This window comes from Tachypleus tridentatus, chromosome 13 (assembly GCF_004210375.1).
Source record: "Tachypleus tridentatus isolate NWPU-2018 chromosome 13, ASM421037v1, whole genome shotgun sequence".
NCBI classification, from domain to species: Eukaryota; Metazoa; Arthropoda; class Merostomata; order Xiphosura; family Limulidae; genus Tachypleus; species Tachypleus tridentatus.
In genome coordinates this window covers 124,446,194-124,470,016 of record NC_134837.1, presented here as the reverse complement: position 1 = coordinate 124,470,016, position 23,823 = coordinate 124,446,194, and the positions used below count along the sequence as shown (strand labels likewise).

Here is a 23,823-nt window from a genome sequence, read left to right as displayed (position 1 = left end):
AGACTGAAGGGAAGGCAGATAGTCAACATAACTAAACTGTTTAAGGTAACACCAGCATTTCGATATTAATGTTTCTAATCATACAAAGCTATCTGTGCTCTGCCCATCGCAAGTATTGAGACTGATAGTAATCCGAATGTGATGTAATCAATATCCAAAATGGCTGTGCTCACTGAAGGTAGCCATCTTGATCAAAAGAATGTGACTTTAGTTAGGTGAACCTTATGATTATTCATCTGGGATTAATAATTAGTATTACAATTATCAATAAATTTATCTACAACGATTATTATGACTAACATTGCTCATTTGGTGTGCTGGTCCAATTAGGAGAATGCAGTGCTATAAAACAAAACGTTGTAATGAATAGAATGTACTAATTATCAGCTGGATACCCTCACTATCACGGATAATTTCGTCCATAATCCCGAAAATACCTTACTGGATTTTATCATCTGAAAAAATTTAGGTTAGAGTTAAATCCATATACGCACTAGGAAGAAAGTTTTCAAACAAGAGCAAAGAGTATTCTGTTGTTATTGATGGATTTCGCGCCAAGCTGCAAAAGGATTATCTGCGCTAGGGAAGGCAGATAATCAACATCACCCGTCACCAATTCTTGGATTGACTATCACATTATAACAGCACCACTGTTGAAAGAACGAGCATGATCGGTGACGAGTTTAGAACTTGCAAATCGAGCGCCCCCTAACTACCAGGCCAGATCATATTAATGACATGTATTGTAAAACAGGTAAAAAGTTCAAGGTAAACTGTTGAAGGCACCATTTTTCAATTCCAGATAAATTTTTTTTAATGTCACTGAACTAAAATAGAATAGATAGACTAACATATCAAACACATACTTTTATCATCTTTACAGGTCTCGATTATTCTAAAACCATGTGTTATCTACTTTACTATTTCCAGTTTATCACAGGAGTTTTGGGACACGGTATTACGACAGTAAACAGAGTAAATGTGTGATTACCGATATTATCATATACGTGTCCTTGTAATATTTCAAAATTACCACAATCTCTTTAATCGACATTCAAGTTCAAATAACCGCTTAGAAACAGGCCATTGGTTTTAGTTGTGTGTGTGTGTTTTGTAAAAGACACAACCACAGCATTTTCTTGCCAATATAATCTTATTCTCTTTGAATATACAACTATTACACTATGAACAAAAACAGTGTATATTTTAAAACTTAAAATTTGTAGATTATAAATATGCATATATTTTGTAAAGTAAAAAAATCGCCCAACATGTACAGTAATATTAACTGTAATAAAAAAAACGAACCCTTAAAGCATTGTGGTAATCAACTTTTCACATTTTCAGTTCAGTGAATGTTATCACATATGGATGAGTGTCATCTATGAGACCCATGCAGTATGCATTCCATGAGTAGTAGTGCTGGCATACGTTTCGTTCGGTGTAAAATCTGTTGCTGCTGGTGTTTTGTTACGAGCTGTTTCACTCAATTTAGAAGCAACTGTTTAGAGGCAGGCAGGGCAACAATTCTACTATAATCATTCTGCGTCAACTGTTACGGAGCTTGGTATTATAGACGGAACATTGAGGCTTAACAATTTAATACACATTATTTTATTCCATGTAACTACCTGAACTACGTATCAACAAATGTGCTACAGCTAAACTCCATAACTGGAAAGAAGACAGTCTGTATTATGGATGGGTTGGGGGGTGTGCGCTACATTCCTCTATCGTGTATATAAACGTTTGTTGTTGTTTTTTTAATTTCGTGCAAAGCTACATAAGAGCTATCTGCCATAGCCTTCCCTAATTAAGCAGTATAAGACTACAGTGAAGGCAGTTAGTCATTTCCACCCTTTACCAACTCTTGGGTTACTTTTTTACCAACGAATACTGCGATTGACCGTCAATTTATATCGCTCCCATGGCTGAATGGGCGAACATGTTTGGGTAGACAAAAGAATGACCAACTATACCTGTATGGAATATTACTACAATGATAAACTTCGAAAAGGAATAAGTATCGCATTCGTCAATCGACTTGGTTTTTATAATAACAATAAATAACATGTTTACGCCACTTTCATTAAGCACTTAATATGACTTTTCTTAATACGCTCACATTCTTTTTAAAATTATCAGCAACACGTGAAAAAAGTACCGAAAAAGGAAATTCACAAGTTGCGTAATTTAATTTATATTTGACAGTAAATTTACATAATGGACTATGCCCATTCGGCTTTTAGCGCTGTATAAACTTAACGTTGACTCACAGGTGGGGCTAGATCGTGATGGAATCGGCCATCATCTTCTCAAGTAATAACACTAAATTTACTGTTACTTGACAAATTTCACGATAATTTCTTTTCTTTATTTCAGTAAATGGGTTATTAAGTGTAGTTTTTATTTCCTTCTTTCATGCAACAATTCAACGTTTTCTAAACAACATAACACGTGTGAAATTCTACGCGACACTTTCGATATAACCACTGTTTTTGTTTAAACAGTCACGTTGCACGATGGGTTATATGGACTGTGTCCAGAGAACAGATCAAACTACGAATTCTAGCTTTACGAACCCCGAAGCTTTCTGCTACCTAGTATTTGTTTCGAATTTCGCTCAAACCTACACGGGGGCTATCTGCTCTAGTCGTCCTTAATTCAGCATTGTAAGACTAAAAGGAAGGCAGCTAGTCATAAAACCTGGCCAATTCGGGCCTAGCCTGCAGAAGAGAAGAGGCAAGTAGAACATCCATTTAAAATTAATAGTAATTTAAATATCATAATCCGTCTAGCATACACCGAAAACAATAACAATAGCGGATGGAACGTACTAGTGTGTGTGTGTGTGTGTGTGTGTTTTTCTTATAGCAAAGCCACATTGGGCTATCTGCTGAGTCCACCGAGGAAAATCGAACCCCTGATTTTAGCGTTATAAATCCGTAGACTTGCCGCTGTACCAGGAACGCACTAGAAATATTTATTTTGCAAACAACTACTTTAAGTTAGCACACATCCCAGAATTCAAAGCACAACTGCTAGCTGAAGAGTGATTGTGTTTGTTATTGCGTAAAGGTAGCATCATAGTGGGCTGTGTTTATAGCGTTATGAGCAATCAGACATCCTGCTAAGCCAGTACAGGACTCATCGTGTTAACACAAATATTCAAATTGAGTATCTTTTGCACATAAACTCTCGACAACAAAGATCAAAGGCGCATGTATGTTATTTGCACAGAGCAGCTGGAATTGTCAGATCATTACGTCATTCACGAGCTAACAGAACACAAACAATATTTATCAGTAGATTGCGAGAAAAAAAAAAAACTGACAGTTTCTGAACGACCTTTAGTCACTTCAATGACCTTCTTTCCTCAAGGTGGTTCAAGGCATTATTTTTGTTAAGCGCTAAGCTACACAATGGGAAATCTGTACTTTACTTACTACAAACCCTTAAATTTACCACTGCACGACAGTGGGAAATGGGGAGTGAGTGGAAAACAATACAAGCCTGAACTCGTATGTCAGCTGTTTCTCCGACACCAAGCAAGTCTGTGCAAGACGCTTGGTTAAAGTTCCGGTTTTAATAAATGCAAGACGTTACTAATGATGTAAATAAAAAAATAAAGTTTCCAGTTTTCTCACTTTACACTGTGATTACTTTGAGTTCGCCAGTTGTTCTCAATATTAATTAAATAATAAAACAAATAATACTGTGATATTAATTCTTATCCCAATAATAATTTGTAAATTGCTTGATTATCATTAACTTTATTTAAGTTCGACTTTTTTTTTAATGTTTGTTTGAAACTAAACACAAATCTACACAATGGGCTATCTGTCTTTTGCCCACCACGGGTATCGAAACGCGGTTTCTAGAATTGTAAGTCCACAGACATACCGCAGTACCACTTGGGGAGGGGGGTAATGCAGTTAACATTATAGTTGCTTTTCGTGCGAGGGATTGACAACTATTGCGTCTGTCAGTCGTATTCCACTTAACATAATGAGTCCTGGCCCTGTGCATTTTCTGTTTGTTCTAAAGCATAAACCTGCACAACAGGCTTTTTGTATTGTGTTTACCACGGAAATCAAAACCCGGTCTTTAACCTTCTCTCTTCGATGATGTATGGTTTGTTTGTTTCTCCACACACCAGTTTTTAGGGCTATGATCGATACAATTCGTTAAACAGATTTGCTACACTTTTGAACATTTCTAGTTTTAAGCATAATTTGCAGCTTTCTCCTTGATATGCCCCCAGTGGCAAGAAACGTAATCGCATAACGCGGAACAATGTTTTTCGGAATGCTACATATCCGAAGTTATTCTTCCATATTTACAGCCAGGGAGCTGCACGAATTTGGTACGCAGCAAATACTCCAGCGATGAAGTAAGTAGCGTATTTAGTATGGGTGTAAAAAGTTAATTGAGCAACCTCACCCAGATTTTAAAAACGCTTAATAATCGTTTTGAACGGTATTACCCACCCACGTGGAGTTGGAAGATAGAAAATGCAAAAACATTTACACTTCATGAAGATAAGTGTTTTTGTATGAGATTTTAAGTTTTGGTTTTGTTTTCGATATTTATATAAAACTAAGTGAAGGCTATCTGCACTAGCTAACCCTAATTCTGAGCTGATAAGACTAGCGATTTAAAAATAGTAAAAACACCCACAGCCAACTTCTTGTGTACTCAAATAAAACAGCGAGATTTCAATGTCACCCTTTCAACATACGTACAGAACTCGAACCATGCACCACAGAATGTGGTATGTTAAACACTTGACCACACCCAGCCTAAATATCACAGACAGACATATATATATATATATACACACACACACACATACTAAAACAAGAAAGAGTGCAACTAATGTATTAAAGAACAAGTGTTTTCTTATAACCAAGCCATACTGGGGCCATCTGCTGTGCCCACCAAGAGGATCTATCCCACCAGAGGACAAGAATAAGTGAAACAACAAACTGGAAAGGGAAAAAGACTAGAACAGCTCAAAAATCATCCATAGAAACAAACTACAGGAACCATCCAAAATATAAGTGGAAAATACACATGGTAAGACAAGGGAGGGACAGACCCAAGGGCCAGTAAAACATGTGCTTACTGACACAAGGTTTAAAGAGACTTTGAAATGTCAGTAAAATATACACACTTAGATAAAAGAAGTTAAGAGAGCACAAACTATCAACAAAAGGTGTGTACATATATATATTAGAAACAAGGGTTAAAAGCATCAAGTGTCAGTAAAAAGTATAAATATTTTTAAAAAATGAAACAGAGCCATCTCTAACTTTTAGTAACACTTGTACATATTGAGAAACAGAAACAGCACCCTCAAATGTCAGCAAAAAAACATGCATAATAATTTTAAAACAAGGAGATATAGGCAGAAAATGATAAAGAAGCCCCATATGAAGTAAAATGTATAATAAAACATGCATAATAATTTTAAAACGAGATATAGGCAGAAAATGATAGAGAAGCCCCATATGAAGTAAAATGTATTATAAAACATGCAGAAATGTAAATATTTTACTCTCCTTTTCTATAAATTTAATTATATAGATACATACACTGAAAATGTAAGCGAGAAAGAAACAGTCAAAAGAATCAGTTAAAGATACACATTTTGAAATACAAAAGGGAAATAATGGAACTTCCTAAATGTCAGTAAAATGGAAATGAAAGCCACACATAATTGGAAGAAACAAGTGATAAGGAATGGCCTTAAAAAGTCAGCAAGACAACATAGAAGTCAATTAGAGATAAGAATACATTGCTGAAAAAATACAACTTGCAACTCCATTATAATTTTATGAAACAGGTGAGTTTTTAGCTTTGAAATTTTTTAGAGTTACTTGTAAGGACAAAACCAACTGGATTCCTTGGCTCACACTACAGTTGTAATTATTCACTACAAAGCTACATAAAACACAATTACTACTCAGTATTGAAACTACATATTTTCCTTATCGGTGGCTCACAATGTCACACATAGATATAATGAATATTCCCAGCTATAAGGAAAATTCTGTAAACCTGATTGGGCAAATGCAAGTAGTTTTATACTATGTTTACAAGTATTTCTTCATAAAAACTTTCATGAATAATATGATACATATAAATATATTTTTAAATCATATTACCTAGTAGAAATGTACTTATGTTTATGTAGCATATTATGCACTAAAACTGTCTTGAATGCTTACCACCTAACGTAAATCAGTATTTTTAATCATTGAAACATAACATTTATGGAGCTAGTTAGTGCCTCAAGGCTATTTCTTCCACTAAAATAACCTTTAAAAAATATAAACATCATAATAAAAATAGCCTCAAACCAGCTATTATCATTCAAACATTTATCAAGTTTTTCTTAAAATTTACTTCATCTCCCACGTGTGAAGGAAACTAGTTCTAGAGGTCACACACCCTGTTATAGAAATGAAATTTTTAGATAAAGGTATCTCCTACTTTGCCTAAATTTATATTTGCCTTTGTTTTATTATTTTTACAAATAAATAGAAAAAATTAAATAAATAATGCTGTATCAACACTTTCAATTCTCTTAACAATATCAAATTCCTCAATCAGGTTTCTTCAAATTAAAATTCTCCATCCCACACACACACTTAAATCATTAATGGGAATGGAGAATTTCAGTTTGAAGAAACCTGATTGAGGAATTTGATATTGTTAAGAGAATTGAGGGCACTGAATTGTTAGAGCTCAATGGACAGTTACTATGATGACATCTGAGATGAGAAAGTTGTCATATCAGCCATTCATTGAGCTATTTCTAAGAATTCAGTGTTCCCACTCATTTCAAAATTTTTAAGAGATTTTAAACAATTTTCCCATTAATGATTTAAGTATGTGTGGGGGGAACGAAAAAGCTCGATACTTAAACCCAAATGTTAAGAATAACTGGTTACATCTTTGAAAGTCCTGAAACTAATTTGTTCTTTGAAAGAAAATCCAGAGAGGTTATCAACTTGTTGAATGATTTACTTAAATCTCAAAGGGCATGCTATACTTTCTCATAATCGGGAGAGATGTTGAATGATTGTTCAATTAACTATTTGCTACCACCAAGAGTTATACCATCAATGTCTCCTGCTGGACTCACATGTTGCACCTCAGTGCTTGCCAATGTGGTCCTCCCACTCGCCATGCCATAATTATCTGCTCCAAGGAATAATTCAACTTTTCTTTACTAACCTTATAATTACTGGCAAGATCCAGTTCAAATCCACACATTCTATACTATCTGGTGGTTACAGGATCTCTGATAATATTTGAATCAATAAAAAATTAAGCTAGGCAAAAACACCATTATCATAAATTAATTTAATAACTAATAACTGCTTTAATAACTACTGGTGGTACTTCCTATGTATTTTACACAGAAAATTAGTAATTTCTTCCTATATTTTACCAGTTCTTCAAATTAATCAATATGATGAAATATATGCAGTTCTCATCAGTAATGAATAGGATAAAAACATGACAGTTATTTGAAGGTTAAAACATATCAAGTGGAGTTCCTAAACTATAAAACTTTTCATAAACTGATTTTTTTCTTTAGAATGTACAATTTTTCACATTCTCTCTGTTGCATATTGTACTTGTTTTGTTTTTTTTTACAATGAAATTCTTAGGTAACAGTTACACAGAATTAACACAACCATTTTAGAAGAATGAACTTCAGACACACAAAAAATTTTAACATTTATAAAACCAAAAATATTTTGTGTTTCAACCTACAAGCTCTTACTATTCCACTAGAAATATTTAGGAACAGTTTTAACTGCACTTTATTGAAGCATTTAGCTTGCTGCTGTTTAATCCTGTACACAGTGACATGGAAACAGTTTATAGACCACCTGCTGGCTGCTACAGAAAACACCTTCCAGTGCACTTCAAATGTATATCAAAAGTACATGATAAAAACAGAATAGATAAGTCAGGTGTGTGTTGACATAAAAGTAAGAACCATTTTTAGATCAGTGTTGATTCCAACAGGTAAATAAGTGACATTACGTCTGAAACATTGCAGTTCCATACCTTATCAGATCAAACTGTTAAGCACAATTACCAAACAGTGGCAAATCCCTAAATTTAGGTACAAGTCATAATGACAAGATAAAAAAATTAGATTGAGATGTAAATTGATATGTCACCCTCAAGGTTCTATTTTTTCCATGTTATTCTTTCAACTAACTGCATAGCAACTAACAAGATAATGACAAGAAAAAAAAAATTGGATTGAGATGTGCTTTACCCTGAAAAATAGCACAGGTGCACCAGTTCTAAGTGCTACTTTTATTGCATTTATTTTATACAGAAATTCACAAGAAAAATATTGAAATATCAATAAAGATTAAACTTAGATTGAAAATATTTAAAGTTCATATCTTTGGCTCTTGGTAACAATGAGGTTCTTATTGTGAACTACCTTTATGTTTTGCAAGTTAAATCCTTTGACTCTAACTCTTTATGTAACACAACTCAAACATCATGTAGGACACAAAGTATATCTTACAAACACTGCTGAATTGTTGAGTGTAAAAGACAATAAATATTTACTTAAATTATAACCTGTTCTTATTAATAAAATTTGTTTTTTAATTATGAGATATAAGGGACCCCTTAGGATGCCTTGACTCCAAATCTCTCTCATGAGATAAAAGGTATTAATAAATACATATTTGAACATGCAAATATTCATCAAGCCATGTATCACTACAGCTTCTACCACTCTAGGTTATTTTCTCCAGAAATTTACCAGCCTACTAGACAAAGAAATACTAATATTATGATACTGAAAGTTAGACTGAATTGTAAGACAAGCTTAACTTGTGCTACATGAAAGCCACAGCCTTTGGATGCCTTTCCTTAATGCCAAAGATTGAAAAATACCTTATGGTGTGTTAAATTACTTGAATACACAGCACAAGTAGGTTGCATTGACCAAGCATGGCCTGGTTACTAAGGCATTCAACTCACAGTCTGTAGGTCACACGTTCAGGTCTCTGTCACTGAACATGCTTGCCCTTTACGGTTGCTGTCATGGGTTTAGCCACCCAAGTGTAAACTTCCAGGCTAATAGTAATACAAAATACACAAGTGACTAAACCCAAATGTAAATGGGATTAATGTCAAATGATGTTTATGTGGTTGTAAGACTTTCATGAGATGAAAACAGAATGAAACAAGAGCATAAACATTCTGCATTTATAGGGGGTGTTAAATTAATAAATGAAGTCAATGAAAAACTAGACTCGTAAAGCAATAAATTGCAAGTGATTAGTTAATTCACAAAGTACATTAATTATTAAGTCAGTAAGGATTTTTAAAGTACATCAGGGGTAAACAAAAGGTTAGGATGTGGATAGAACCCTTAAGGGATAATAAAGGAAGACTTGTATCTGATGATTATACAATAGTTAGATTATCAAATTCTACTTTTTATTCAGTTTTTGCTGCTGAAGACTTAAGCTGTATTCCTTATCTTGAACAATTGATAGTTGAAAACAAATTTAAACAAAATAACTGCAAAATTTCTGAGCTTATTAAAATAAAATCATGAAGTTTAAAGAATGATAAGGCTTCTGGGCCAATTAATATTTCTCTGAAGGTTTTAAAGAAGGTCAAGGATTAGATATGTGAACCACTTTCAACAATTTTATTATTATTTAAGTCCTTGAATAGTGGACAAGTACCAACAGATTTGAAATTAGCTAATATCACTCCAGTCTTTGAGAGGTAACAGAAGTTGTCCCAGTAATTATAGACCTGTTAGTCTTACATTAGCTGTGGGAAAAGGCTGATAAAAATACACTTTGTAAAGTTATTTAACAAATTTTATAATTTTACTGGAGAGTCAACATGGCTTCACTAAGGGAAGATCTTGTCTTACAAACATTTTGACATTTTGAAAATGTCTAAAAAAGTTACAATTTCATTGTACAGGCCACTGGTTAGGCCAAATTTGGAGTATTGTGTTCAGTCTTGGACTCTTTTACCTCAGGAAAGTCATTAACTAGTTGGAAAAAGTTCAAAGGAAGGTCACCGAAATGGTACCTGGAATGGAAGGGTTGTTATATGAGGAGATTAAGATCCTTAAAACTGTTTTCTCTTAAAAAAAACAATTGTTAGAGAGGATCTGATTGAAGTGTTTACAATTGTAAAAGTAATTGATAATATGTTGATGTACCAACATTCTTCACATTTAACAGTGAGAATTATAGAACTAGTGGACACAAAGAGATTTAGACAAGCTAGAAGCCGTCTTCAGCTAAGACAAATTTATTTTTCAAATAGGTTAGTTGGTCGATGGAACTGGTTGTCTTCAGATGTTGTGGAGGCAGTAAATTTAAGTGAGTTTGAAAGAAAGCTTGACAGACATATAAATTATAATAGCTAGCTTTAATTTTTTAAATTATTTATTTAATAGTTTTAGTTTGACTTAGAGGATGGGATAGCCAAGGTGGGCCAACAAGTCCCTTTTGTTATCCCTAAACATGTTATAAACGTTATACAGTTAGTTGTTGTAACACCTCAACACTGTTATCTGTGTGAGTTAGGACCTGCTACACCCATTTGTAAGAGTAACAGAAATACACTTAATGAATTTCGATTCCACAATCAATTGTTGCATTTATCTAATTTATAACGTTAATAATAACAGTACAGCTATTATTTTGTTATTATTATTAGTTAATAGTAATGAGAATATAATAGGCATACTATTATAAACAGTATAATTTTAACTCAGTCAATGTAAGTTTCGTCTGTGAATATTATAACTTGCAATACTTAAAAAATAAAAGTTAAATGAGAGTGGTCAGAATCAGCAGGCTGTAGAATCAGATATTGTATTTTGTAGTTTTATTATTTCTAGAATTAAACAATGTAAACGCCTGAATCTGTTCATACCAAGACCAAATTCTAGAAATAGGCCTAACAGTAACAGTGGAACAAGATACTGTATCATTATTAAAACTGAATCACTTTACAACTGTGGAGTGTTCAACGCTTATAAAAATTAAACTAATAAACATATTGCTGTGTAATAGACCAGTGTACTAATCAATTTTATTCTAAGACTAATTCGACTAAAATATGATTTGTCTTCTACAATTGAAACTTGATTTTTAATATATTTATTACAATGAATTAAATGATTTAGTTTTACCTAAAACAAAGTAACCTCGTACTTCGAGTATAAAACAGCAGACGATACTAAGTTGCCGCCATTAACCTTCTATGAAATTTCGAAGACATATGATTGGTTTATTTAACGGAAGTCATGTGATTTCTCGTAAGTAATATGAACTTCCTAGTAGTCTCAACACTTTTGAAAACTGTTCAGAACACACCGAAATTACGTCAACTATAGCCAATGAAAATCAAGAACTGTGACATCACGCCATGTTTGGTGAACTGACTCAGTATTATAAAACGTTGGTTATTGAGTCATTTGAGCACGTTGGTTTGTTAGTGAGAAGGGAGGGGATTTGGACAGTAAAGATTTTAACGTAAAACTGTTTTCACTCTCTCGAGTGAGTTAATTAAGGAAGGGTTGAGAAGGAAGTTTTTGCTGTTATTCGTATGCACTGTGGTAATCTCAGCGAACCTTATCTTTGAATAAGTGCCCATTGTGTCGGTATAGCAACAACTGCTTGTTTGTGGACGTGGCTTACGTTAAATGGCAGGTCTGGTAATGGAGGCGACCTTTTATGACGAAGCACTCTCTCGCCAAAAATCAGAGATGCGAATGTTGAAAAGAAATATGACACTGGACCTTAACAATGTTAAACAAAATTCTCGTCAGAAATTTGATCCTCTTCTCACTTCGCCCGACTTGAAAATGTTGAAGTTAAGTACACCAGAACTAGAACGTTTTATCACACAACATGGAGGAGTGAATTCAACTCCTACACCATCTCAGTTTTATTCAAAAACTGGTAATGAAGAACAAGAATATGCTAAAGGATTTCTGGAAGTACTGAACAGTTTGCACCAGTGCACAGCACCTAGTGCAGGTAACGTCATTCCCCAGCCAGTATCCACCGATACGCTTTCCCTTTCGTCTGTTACGACAGAAACCAACAGCACGTGCACCCTCTTATCTTGCCAACCTCCAGCGGTTGCTCAATCCAATGTTACTCTGTCAGCCTCCGACAGTATGCACCCATTAGCCTTACACCCCTCCCAGTATTCTACAACGAATGGACATTACACAGCTGGCTCGAACGTAGGGTACCCGGAATACCAGACGGCAACAACGACCGTAACTACAAGCAGGAGCTGCTTTCGAGGTTTAGTGAAGGATGAACCTCAGACAGTGCCAACCATCGGGCAGTCTCCGTCGCCGATATCGCCTGTCGACATGCAGGACCAAGAAAGAATCAAACTGGAAAGAAAAAGATATCGTAACCGTATTGCAGCTAGTAAATGCCGTCAACGTAAACTCGAGCGAATAGCTAAACTGGAAAATAAAGTTTCGTTTATGAAAGGTGAGAACGGCAAACTAAGCGTAGTGGTAAACAAACTCCGAGAACAGGTTGCTTCTTTGAAACAGCAAGTAGTGGAACACGTTAACAGCGGGTGTCAAATTATGAATACTGATATGATTGCTTTCTAACAAATATTTAGTATTTTTCATCATATGTACATATATAATATAGCCCTATAGCTTTAAGTCAGTTTGACCAAATTTTCAAATTCATTCTGCAATAAATTTAGCAATATTAGTGCTAGTGTTTTGTACATCTGAAAACAACTTTGTAGAATTGTAAGCCTAACTAACTAAGCCTGAATTTTAACGATAGTGTGATGCGAGGTTTGGTGTACTGACTTCCGAAAACAATGAAGTGGCCTTTGAATTTTGCCCAGATAATTTGCAATTTATAAACAAGTTAACTTTTATCTGAAAATTGCCTGTATAACTTGGAGATACTTTTATAATAGTTTTCATGTTTTCTCAAAACTACGTGATGAATATTCTGTGAAAGGTATACATTCATAGTACGTAATGATATTGTGTATTCATTGATACAATTATAACCTTGGCTAAGCCTAAATAACATGGAAATTGACTCGTAAATTCTTATAAAGATGTTGGCCTACCTTATTTTTTGATATGGTATACAATTTTTGCATGGTGTTTTGCTAAGAAACGTTTTTGTAAAGTGCTCTTATAACATAAAGCAGTTTTATAGTATTTGTATTAACCTCTGTATTATACAACGTGTATTTTATGAATTCACGACTGTTTTTGTGCAGCAGTTGGTTAAATTCGACAGTAATCCCGGTAAGTTATACAAAACTTCCTCCATGTATTTAATGTTACTTTACACATAAGTGATTAGTTGTGTTCGAAAAATACGTTTTATTAATACCTTTTCCTACCAAATCACGTTTTATGTACCAATAAGACTTACTGATCCTGTTAAACAACAACAAAAGAATGTTGGTGACCTAAATGTACGTTAAACATTAATTTGAATGCATTGTATACAGTTTGTCAGAACCGTTATCGATCGAGGCTGGCATAGCATGTCGCCGTCGGCTCTGTTTGTGTGTCGCTGTCAATCGATATGTCGGATTAGAATATTCGGACAATTATCGATGTTTTTACGTCACCGTACTGTACAATTCACAAACGTTTGCTCAACTTCTCTGGGCTCAGAATAATCGTTAAGAGCAATATATATATAAAACTTGTATAATTGTTTATTATGGAACTTTAACTTCGTCCTATAAAAGCCTAAAATTAATAATTTACAAAAACAATTATAATACAAAAGCAACAATGAATAATTAATTACAAACTGTACTTAAACAGTTTATAGAATCTTTTATCTATGCAGATATCTTATGAATCGATATATTCTAAGTCATACTCAGAGTATTGTATTTTAGTGAAGTATTCAAACACTTGTAAATATTAAAAAAAAACATTAAAACGTTTTTTACTCTCTCAGAATTACCTGATTTTATTCTTTGAAACAAAAAAAAACATGCACACAATTATATAAAGTTACGACAAAGACATTCATGCATTGTCTAAATAATAAACGTTGTTGAGAAACTGTTAAAACATACTTAGTGGAAAAAACGCATTGCTAAGCTAGATGTTGAAACACCTTTAGTGTAGTTGTTATAACTGTACAGAACTATGGAAATATAATTGCATATCGTTTCAGGTAAATGACTAATCCTGGTCGATATAAAACCAAACAATCCTCATATGTAGATAGTCACGTGTTATAGGGAGGAGGGGGAAAGGCGCCACTCTAATATTACATAAAGACGTTGACGATTCGGCAACTGATTAGCGTGCAACGCACGAGCTTTGCTTTTATTTGTTTGTTTAAGTTTTGAATAATTTCGTTTTATTAAATGATTTGCCCTAGCCTGAATGTGAATTTATCGATGTAGGAGTCCAGTTTTGTTTTTATTCCCACACATACACTGTAGTGGTAGTTTGCCCCATATAAGATATTCTTCATTACCTATTAACCCTTCTAAATTTTCGGCTTGTTGCCGCAGATGACGCACTCCGCCCTTTGATTTGTAGGTGCGCTCTAATAGTGACTGTGCATCTCATTATTCGATTAACACAAGAGCTGTTGGTAGATGTTGACAACCGAATCCTGGGCGCTCCCGTTTCCCCCCCACAGCAAAAACTAAGGCATTGGATCTTTAGATCCCAACCTATTACCATGCCCTGAATTGGGTCGTTTGAGTGTATGTTCAAGTTTACTATGACATCTGCCTTTCGGGACGGGATCTGGCCGTTTTCTCCGGTGCTACCTTTGCCTTGTTCATGGATAATATTAAGCATGACCAACTTCACTCCTTCACCCAAAAAGTTTAAAAATTATTTAAATAAAAAAAAAAAGCTAAAATCAATAACCTTCCACGAAAGGGGATAAAGAGGAACCACAACGTTCCTCAACACCCCAGTTGGAGAGAGAACCCTTCTGATTTCTCTCTCTCTCTCTAAACTAAACCCCTGCCACGTTTGTTTGCGTTTGCGACAACCGAATCCCTGTCACACCAAACATGCTCGCCCTTTCAGCCGTGGGGGTGTTATAATGTGACGGTTAATCAAACTATTCGTTGGCAAAAGATTAGCCCAAGAGTTGACGGTGGGTAGTGATTACTAGCTGCCTTCCCTCTATTCTTACACTGCTCAATTAGGGACGGTTAGCGCAGATAGCCCTCGTGGGATTGACCGTCACATTATAACGTCCCACGGCTAAAAGGGGCGAGCATGTTTGGTGTGACGGGGATTCGGATCCGCGACTCTTGGATTACGAGTCAATTACTTTAACCACCTGGTCAGGCCGGGCCTAACAGATAAGAACAAACAGAATTTAGTTTCTTAAAAATATTGTCTTTCCCAGAATCTGCGTGCACCGCTACACAAACGGCTATGCGCAGTTTTTCATTTTGAAATAACTCGCTAGAGGGAAAGCATCTGGTCAATAGTAACTTAAGCAACTCTGGATCTATTCTTATCTGACCGAATTTATAATACAATTTCATTGTTACGATTTTTTTGGCAACCACAGACTTCCGGTTTCCTGTGGTTCGAGGTTGGTTCATTCTTTAAAAGTTATTTAATAATGTTTATCCAATAGATCACCGTGGTTAAAATAAAACAAACTGTTTAGAAAGTTGATTAAAAGACATATCTGTAATGGTATTTTTTAAGGTAATGATACCCTCCACTTGCTCAGGGATGAGAATGTAGGCTTATAACGCTACAAAGCGGTTTGCGATAAAATGAGAAAACCTTCAGTAGCCGTGGCTATAATTAGATCTCAAATCGATCAAGAAATTCAGCTGCGAGCTACAAGTTCGTTCCTGAAAAATAAACTCATAGCCATTCTGTTAGCCGATATGCTGCAGCTAAAACTTTATTCACGGACCTTACAAATGTAGAGAAAATCGATTCGTTTTTTAATGGTTATCGAAAAACAATTCATCTGTTCTTAACCAATACTCTTAATAAATAAAACTACAAGTAAAAGAGTGATTAGAGAGAGAAACATTGAGCTAGAGGGGTTCCAGTAGCCCCAATGTAAATCTTCACACCACAATAGTTTTAATATGCTGGTTTCCATTGCTACGACTAACCCTTCGTATAGATTTTGCGATGAAATTCCAGGTAGGTAGATAAGTGCAAGGAAACGACAAACAAACTGGTCATAAACAGATAAATAAATATCTGAGGGTCGCGGGTTCGAATTCTCGTCACACTAAAGATGCTTGCCTTTTCAGCAGTGGGGGCGTTATAATATTTCGGTGAATCCCATTATTCGTTGGTAAAAGAGTAGCCCAAGAGTTGGCGGTGGGTGGTAATGACTAGCTGCCTTCCTTCTAGTCTTACACTGCTAGATTAGGGACGGCTAGTGTAGATAGCTCTCGAGTAGCTTTGCGTGAAATTTAAAATATACCATACATAAATAAATATCAAATGCCCTGGATGCGAAAAGAAAATATTAAATTATACGGCCACCATAAAGAGCTGTGTATCAAAACGGATAACATATTTCACTTTGTCTTAGTACAGAACACACGGTGGTTCTTTACTTGTATATGAAACAGGTAGTCTTCGGTTCAAAAGTGGACTTTAGCATCTGTTTTAAACACCAGTTTTATGAGTTTGTAATTTTATTTCACCTCCGTGTTTGCTAACCCTAAAGTGCAATTCAATTTCTTCTGTATAGGATTCTGATTCCACCAGGTGGCTCAGCCGTAAGTTAGTAGGCTTATGATGCTAGACATCGAGTTTCGATACTCGCAGTGAGCAGAACAGAGAATCCATTGTGTAATTTCGTGCTTTACAATAAACGAGTAAATAATATGGGCAAGTAGGCTGTTCGTGCAAACTCTTCTACTTTTAATGTCATTATTTTTGGACATTAAACTACTCTCGTGCACGTCAGAAAAAAGTCTGTTTCGACAGTTTGGTAGATTATATAATTGTTTACCCTTTTGTTTTTTTTGTACATAGTTCCTTTAGTTTGTGTTGTTTTTTTTTCTTTTCGCATCATTTCCTGAATGCTGTCTATCAGTCTATAGGAAACGGAAGTCTTGGAAGCTGTTTCCGTCCTCACACGTTAGACTTCCTTGAGTTCACCTCAAGGGAAAATGACGTCACCACATAAGTTCTTTTAAGACAGAAACTTGCAATACAGTACTTTTCAACTCGCACAGTCCTTATGATGTCGCAAAATATTTTTATCTTAAACACTGGTTCAACTTGCTAATACTTTCTGTGCAGTGAGACAAACAAATCCTGCGCCATTCACTGGTCGTGAGGACAGGAGTACCACCTGGCGGAGAAACAGCTTGTTAATTTGGTATTTCAAACCTGAAAAATACCTCATGCGATACACGAGTTAAAAGGAAACATGCAATCGGCGAAGCGACACTCGCCGCCTATGTTGAATGTATGGAATCTGTTCAATGACATGTCGAGGTTCGAAGCTTGAGCCTGTGGAATCGTAGTGTGGCACACCAACCACTTGGCAACGTATGGCCTTTTATAACACAGATAAAGAACAAAAACTAGCTACAAAATTTAACGCAATGTAGATGGCTATAAATGAAATTAATATAACACTTATTTATCCGGGAAGAAACCGGTTTTTATCCGAATTCTTACTGTAACACAGTAAGTCTTCCACAAGAAAAATCGTATGATTAACATTTAATCAAAATGATCCTGAAGGCAAAATTTTGTGAATAAGTACGACCAGCTTTAGGTTACTTTAGAATCGGTCCCTCTCTAGTGTCTGACTGTCGGAATTCATTTGTGTCTCCCCCTTCAATACACTACAGCTTGACAGTAGAAAAAGGGAATTTATTGGTTTCGTCATCCGGATTCGTGTAGGTTTGTTATTTCCGGAAAATACTACAACAGTTATGAAATATTTGTCGCTGGTGTATTTTGGTTTGTTTAAGAAGAGATCTACTCAATAGAATATCTGCATTATGTCAAATACAAGGATCGAACTCCAAATATAAGCGCTATCAAACCTGTACTCTTCTTTGGGAGGGGGCAAATTTGCATAAAATCACTGTGTTTGCCTCCACTCTTAGGCCCGGCATGGCCTAGCGCGTAAGGCGTGCGACTCGTAATCCGAGGGTGGCGGGTTCGCGCCCGCGTCGCGCTAAACATGCTCGCCCTCCCAGCCGTGGGGGTGTATAATGTGACAGTCAATCCCACTATTCGTTGGTAAAAGAGTAGCCCAAGAGTTGGCGGTGGGTGGTGATGACTAGCTGCCTTCCCTCTAGTCTTACACTGCTAAATTAGGGACGGCTAGCACAGATAGCCCTCGAGTAGCTTTGTGCGAAATTCCCAAACAAACCAAAAACCAAAGCCTCCACTCTCACTGAAGGGAGAGATTTAAAACATAAATATCATATACTTTTCTTTAGCAGCATATAGAACGGCTCCGAGTTTGTTTTTTGTTATTGCTTTTAGAACAATCTTTTATTTAACTCACAGGTTTTCTTGACCAATTGGAGATCTAATTACAGTTTTGGAATACATACGACGAACCCTATCGTTGGATGTTCTGTGCTTGTGTTTTCTTCTCGCAAAGCCACATGGGGCGATCTGCTAAGTCCACCGAGGGGAATCGAATCCTTGATTTTAGCGTTGTAAATCCGAAGACTTAACGCTATACTAGCGGGGAACTGGATGTTCTGAACCACTGCCCACGGTCTCATAGATTAATTTATTATAATCCTGCCTAAAATAATTTCAATTTGAGGGTAGGCTGGGAGAAATCCTGATGAGTAATAGAAACGAATCAGATATACACGCACCCCAAGCTCGGTACTGTTGACACACACACACACACACACACACAAAGTCTCTTAGATAATTTACTCTCGCTCTACCAAAAATAATTTCAAGTTCCGCGGCTATTGAGAATTCTCTCTTGTTTTAAGTTAGTTAAACGTGACGATTAAAGCCTTGATGTACAAGTAAAAGCCCATTTATTGGTGTTTTGTCCTAATCTTGATAAAACATGCATGACCGTAAAAAAAATTCATTATTTTGATAAATTATAAATGAAACTTTCATATTCAGATGTTTGTTGTATTTCATCTAGAGACCCTGGCCCTGCATGGCCAGATGGGTTAAGGCGTTCGACCCGTAATCCGAGGGTCGTAGGTTCGAATCCCCATCACACCAAATATGCTCGCCTTTTCAGCCGTGGGGACGTTATAATATAACGGTCAATCCCACTATTCTTTGGTAAAAGAGTAGCCCAAGAGTTGGCGGTGGGTGGTAATGAATAGTTTCCTTCCATCTAGTCTTACACTGCTAAATTAGTGACGACTAGCGCAGATAGCCCTCGTGTATCTTTGCGCGAAATTCAAAACAAACCAAACTTCACGTACAGCTATTTAAGGACCAGCCGTCTATAATAATTTTGAACTAACAGACTAGAGGGAAAGCAGTTAGCACCACCAAATACTGGGCTACTCTTTTCTTAACAGACCGTATAGTGATACTTGACCTCACGTTTATAAGTAACCCACGACCTTTAAATATGTTTAGGCGGTAACGAAGCGTGAACCACGAAACCTTAAGTCCACTGTGCTTATCTTGATTACAAGATAAGCTGTTATGTGACAGTTGTAGAGTATAGTGTAAAATATCATAAATGTGTGTGTGTGTGTGTGTTTTGGTTAGCTAAGCCTCATCGGGCTATCTGCTGAGTCTACCAAGGGGAATCGAACCTCTGATTTTAGCGTTGTAAATCCGTAGACTTACCGCTGTAGTAACGGAGGACAATATGAATAAACAGACATTTGTTGGAAAACAACATAGAAATACGGAATGGCCCTCCACAATATTTAACCTCCTTATTTAAAACAAAGAGACTAAGATATTAAATACACATTACCAGAAATATCTAACAAGTTAGATTGAAAAATTGTCATATCAAATTATCGAAACCCTAACTTCAGGCGCCTAAGCGCGATATCAAGTCAACACTATTACCGTTTCATAACAAGAGTTAATACCTCATGACTGTTATAACAACAGCTAACATTTCGTAACGATCTTATACAAACATGCAACAAGAAATAGTGTACAACATCTATTATCATCCCATTTCAAATATTTTTATTATGCTACGTCAAAAAAATAGTGCAAACATGTATTATCACGCCACTGCGAGGACTAGTATTAAAACGTATTCTTAACGTCACTTAACCTTCTACCGGCAACATCTCAACGACTCACTCACCCCAGTAAGTTGACCGCCTAGCTGGACTTTGCTTCTTTCGCTCCCCTCAACTCGTTTCTCTTACTCCGTGACATGTTCACAGCTTCTCCCGACTCTCCATAAAACTCAACAATGAATAGTTTCTTTTTTTCTTTCGAATCTTAAGAACACATATAAACTCAAAAGTTACGCGCCCCATAATTTATAGTCGCGAGTAGAGTAAAGAGAAACTGACGTTTCTGACCGCTCCTGGTTAATTTTCATTCCCCTAAATCACGACCAAGTTCTCCGGTTAACATGTCATAATGTTTCGGGACAAGACACCTGTGGCCCATCTTGGCTGTCCCATCCTCTGAGCCAAACTAAAACTATTAAGCAAATAATTAAAAAAAAAGCCAGCTATTATAATTTATATATCTATCAAGCCTTTTTTAAAACTCATTTAAATTTACTGCCCCCACAACATTCAAAAGGAACCAATTCCATAGGCAAACCATCCAATTGGAAAAATCAATTTGTCTTAGCTGAAGATGGTTTACACCTTGTCTAAATTTCTTTGTGTCCACTAGTTCTATAATTCTCACTGTTAAGTGTGAAGAATGTTGGTACATCAACATATTATCAATTCCTTTTAAAATTGTAAACACTTCAATCAGATCCTCTCTAACAATTGTTTTTTTTTAAGAGAAAACAGTTTTAAGGATCTTAATCTCCTCATATAACAACCCTTCCATTCCAGGTACCATTTTGGTGACCTTCCTTTGAACTTTTTCCAATTATTCAATGCCTTTCCTAAGATAATAAGCCCAAAACTGAACACAATACTCCAAATTTGGTCTAATCAGTGACCCATATGATGAAATTATAATGTCTTTAGGCTTGTATTCAATATTTCTGTACGTACAACCTAAAATCCTATTTGCCCTACTACTGCTTGGATGGCAGTGACTGATCAACCACTACACCAAGATTCTTTTCTTTCATGACACTCTTAAGGTTATTCCCATCTAAATTATACTTATAATTCAAATTATGATAACTCAAATGCAATATCTTGCATTTATCATAATTAAAATCCATCTGCCATTTATTTTTCCAACTCACTAAATGATCTAAAACCTTTTGTAAATCAACAGCATCCTCTTCACAGCCAGCAAGACCTTGATATCATCAGCATATTTAAGTAATTTATTTATCATTCTTTCATCTGTGTCATTAATGTAAATTAAAAACAGCAATGGTCCTAATACTGAGTTCTGATGTACATCACTTGCAATATTAATCCAGTTTCACTGAACTCCATTTATAACAACCCTCTGCTTTCTTCCTTCAAGCCACTCTTCTATCCAGTTAGTTAACTTATCATCCACACCTACAGAGATAAGTTTCTTTACAAGCCTTTTATATGGTACTTTGTCAAATACTTTTTGAAAATCCAGATTGATCAAATCTACACCCTTACCCTCATCTACATAAACAGTAACATTTTCAAAGAATATCAAAAGATTTTTAAGACAAAATTTTCACTTAGTGAAACCATGTTGACTATCTGATAAAATTCTAAACTTTATTAATTTACTTTACAAACTATCTTTTATCAGGCATTCCAAACCTTTTCCAACAAATGATGCAAGACTTATAGGCCTATAATTACTAGTACAACTTCTATTACCTCCCTTAAAGACTGGAGTGACATCAGCTAATTTCTGATCTGTTGGTACTTGTCCACTATTTAAGTGTCTCACATATCCAGTCCTTATCCTCCTTTAAAACTCAGTGGTACGTCTACAGCTTTACGATGCTAAAATAAGGGGTTTGATCCCCCTCAGTGGACTCAGCAGATAACACAATGTGGCTTTGCTGTAAGAAAACACACACACAAACACACCTTTAAATCCCTTCTAGAAATATTATCAGGCCCAGGATCCTTATCATTCTTTAAACTTCATAATTTTATTTTAAGAAGCTCATAATTTATGTAATTGTGTTGTTCAACTTGTTTATCTATCAATTGTTTGAGATGAGGAATACAGCTTAAGTAATTCTTCATTAGTAAAAACTGAATAAAAAGTAGAACTTAACCTAACCATTTTATAATCATCAAATACAAGTCTTCCTTTATTATCTCTCAAGCATCCTATCCACATCCTAACCTTTTGTTTACTACTAATGTAGTTTAAAAATACTTACTACTGATTTTAATGTTTTCACATAATTTTTTTTTTCATACATCATTTTGGATGTCCTATCTTCCTCTTTGACCAACTTTCCTGATCTTCTATAATTCCAGTCAGTCTAAAGTTCTAAAATTTGTGATGCTTTTCTTTAATTTTATCTCTTATACCTTTTGTAAGCCAACCAGTTTTGTTTTTTGTTTTTTTTTACTCACAGCTACCCTTGTCTTTCTTTGAGAAAGAAATTTGTTTTGAATAATGAAATTTTCTTTAAATATTTTCCACACTTGCTCATGGTTTACAAATAACTCAACTGTCTAATTTACAACAGATAGCTCTTCTTCCATCCCTTCAAAATTTGCTTTTTTGAAACTTGGAATCCAAAAATCATTATTCCTGATTTCCATGTGCAGAAAAACATGAAAACTAGTACAGCAATAATCACATGTACCATGGTTTTCCTCAATTTTCATCCTCTCTATCTGCTAACATGCTCACCCTTACATACTAAGTTCAGTCTGGTATTTAATCCTGATGACATACTCAAAACTTCATTTCCACAATTAATTCTTAGTAGTATCCCTGACATAATTAATTTATGGTTTTTATCTTTAAATACTTTTATCATTCCTTTGTACTTATTTATTAGCTCTTCCGATTTAGTCTTCCTTATATTGTTAGTCCTACCTGCACAACAAAGGCTACATCTTTGTCAGTCCCCTTCATTATATCTGGCTTTGCCAGTTATTTCTTCCGCCTGTGCTCGAGGGTAGCATAATCTCTTTTCTCCCTATTTACGTCACAGACTATTCTACTGACATTCAGTGGCAAGGAATCACCTATAACTATAATATCTTTAAGTCAAAAGCTGAAATCTGTTATTCCATATAATAGGGTCTTTACAATTAAGTTCACTACTCTTAACCCTAATACCATCTTTTCCAACTTCCTGTATGTCACTGTTAATCTTATCTGATTCCTTCCTTATATGTAAAGGCTTAAGCTTCTCTTGAAGTCCTGCTGTCATTTCCCACAGTTTACTCTTCTCTTTATTTATTTCCTCAACTGTAGTTAGGATAGCCTCCAATCTATAAACTGAACATCCTCACTACTAGCTTCCTTAAAAGTACATAGTATTCCAGAGTTCTCATATATAACCCATTTATTACATCTATTACACTTAACAAGCTGCGAACGCTTAACCCCTGAACAAGTCTTAACCATTGTATTATTTGTAAAATTAAAATAAACACTCGATATTATGATTAAATACCAGTAGCCTGTTGTTAACACTGTTAAACCTAAGTTTGAGAATTAATTAGTTTTTAGATTATATTTATTAAATA

The 23,823-nt window shown here is 35.3% G+C and overlaps 2 protein-coding genes across 4 annotated transcripts in view; one reads left to right on the top strand and one right to left on the bottom strand.

Moving 5' to 3' along the window:
* LOC143238850 (mutS protein homolog 5-like) overlaps positions 1-23,823 on the bottom strand; it is a 105,222-nt gene that overhangs the window by 60,746 nt on the left and 20,653 nt on the right. Inside the window, exon 1 of one of the 3 annotated variants that reach the window (XM_076479433.1) lies at positions 23,165-23,270. The exons of 1 other annotated variant lie outside the window; for it this stretch is intronic. The gene's annotated coding sequence lies outside the window, so the exon portion shown is untranslated. Of the gene's footprint in view, positions 1-11,224; positions 11,338-23,164; positions 23,271-23,823 lie in introns of those variants that run through there. One more of the 3 variants, XM_076479427.1, reaches the window with a different exon arrangement.
* LOC143238851 (transcription factor Jun-like) lies at positions 11,455-14,020 on the top strand. The gene has a single exon (XM_076479435.1). It carries the CDS (start codon positions 11,738-11,740, stop codon positions 12,674-12,676), a length of 939 nt encoding a protein of 312 aa, XP_076335550.1. The 5' UTR covers positions 11,455-11,737; the 3' UTR covers positions 12,677-14,020.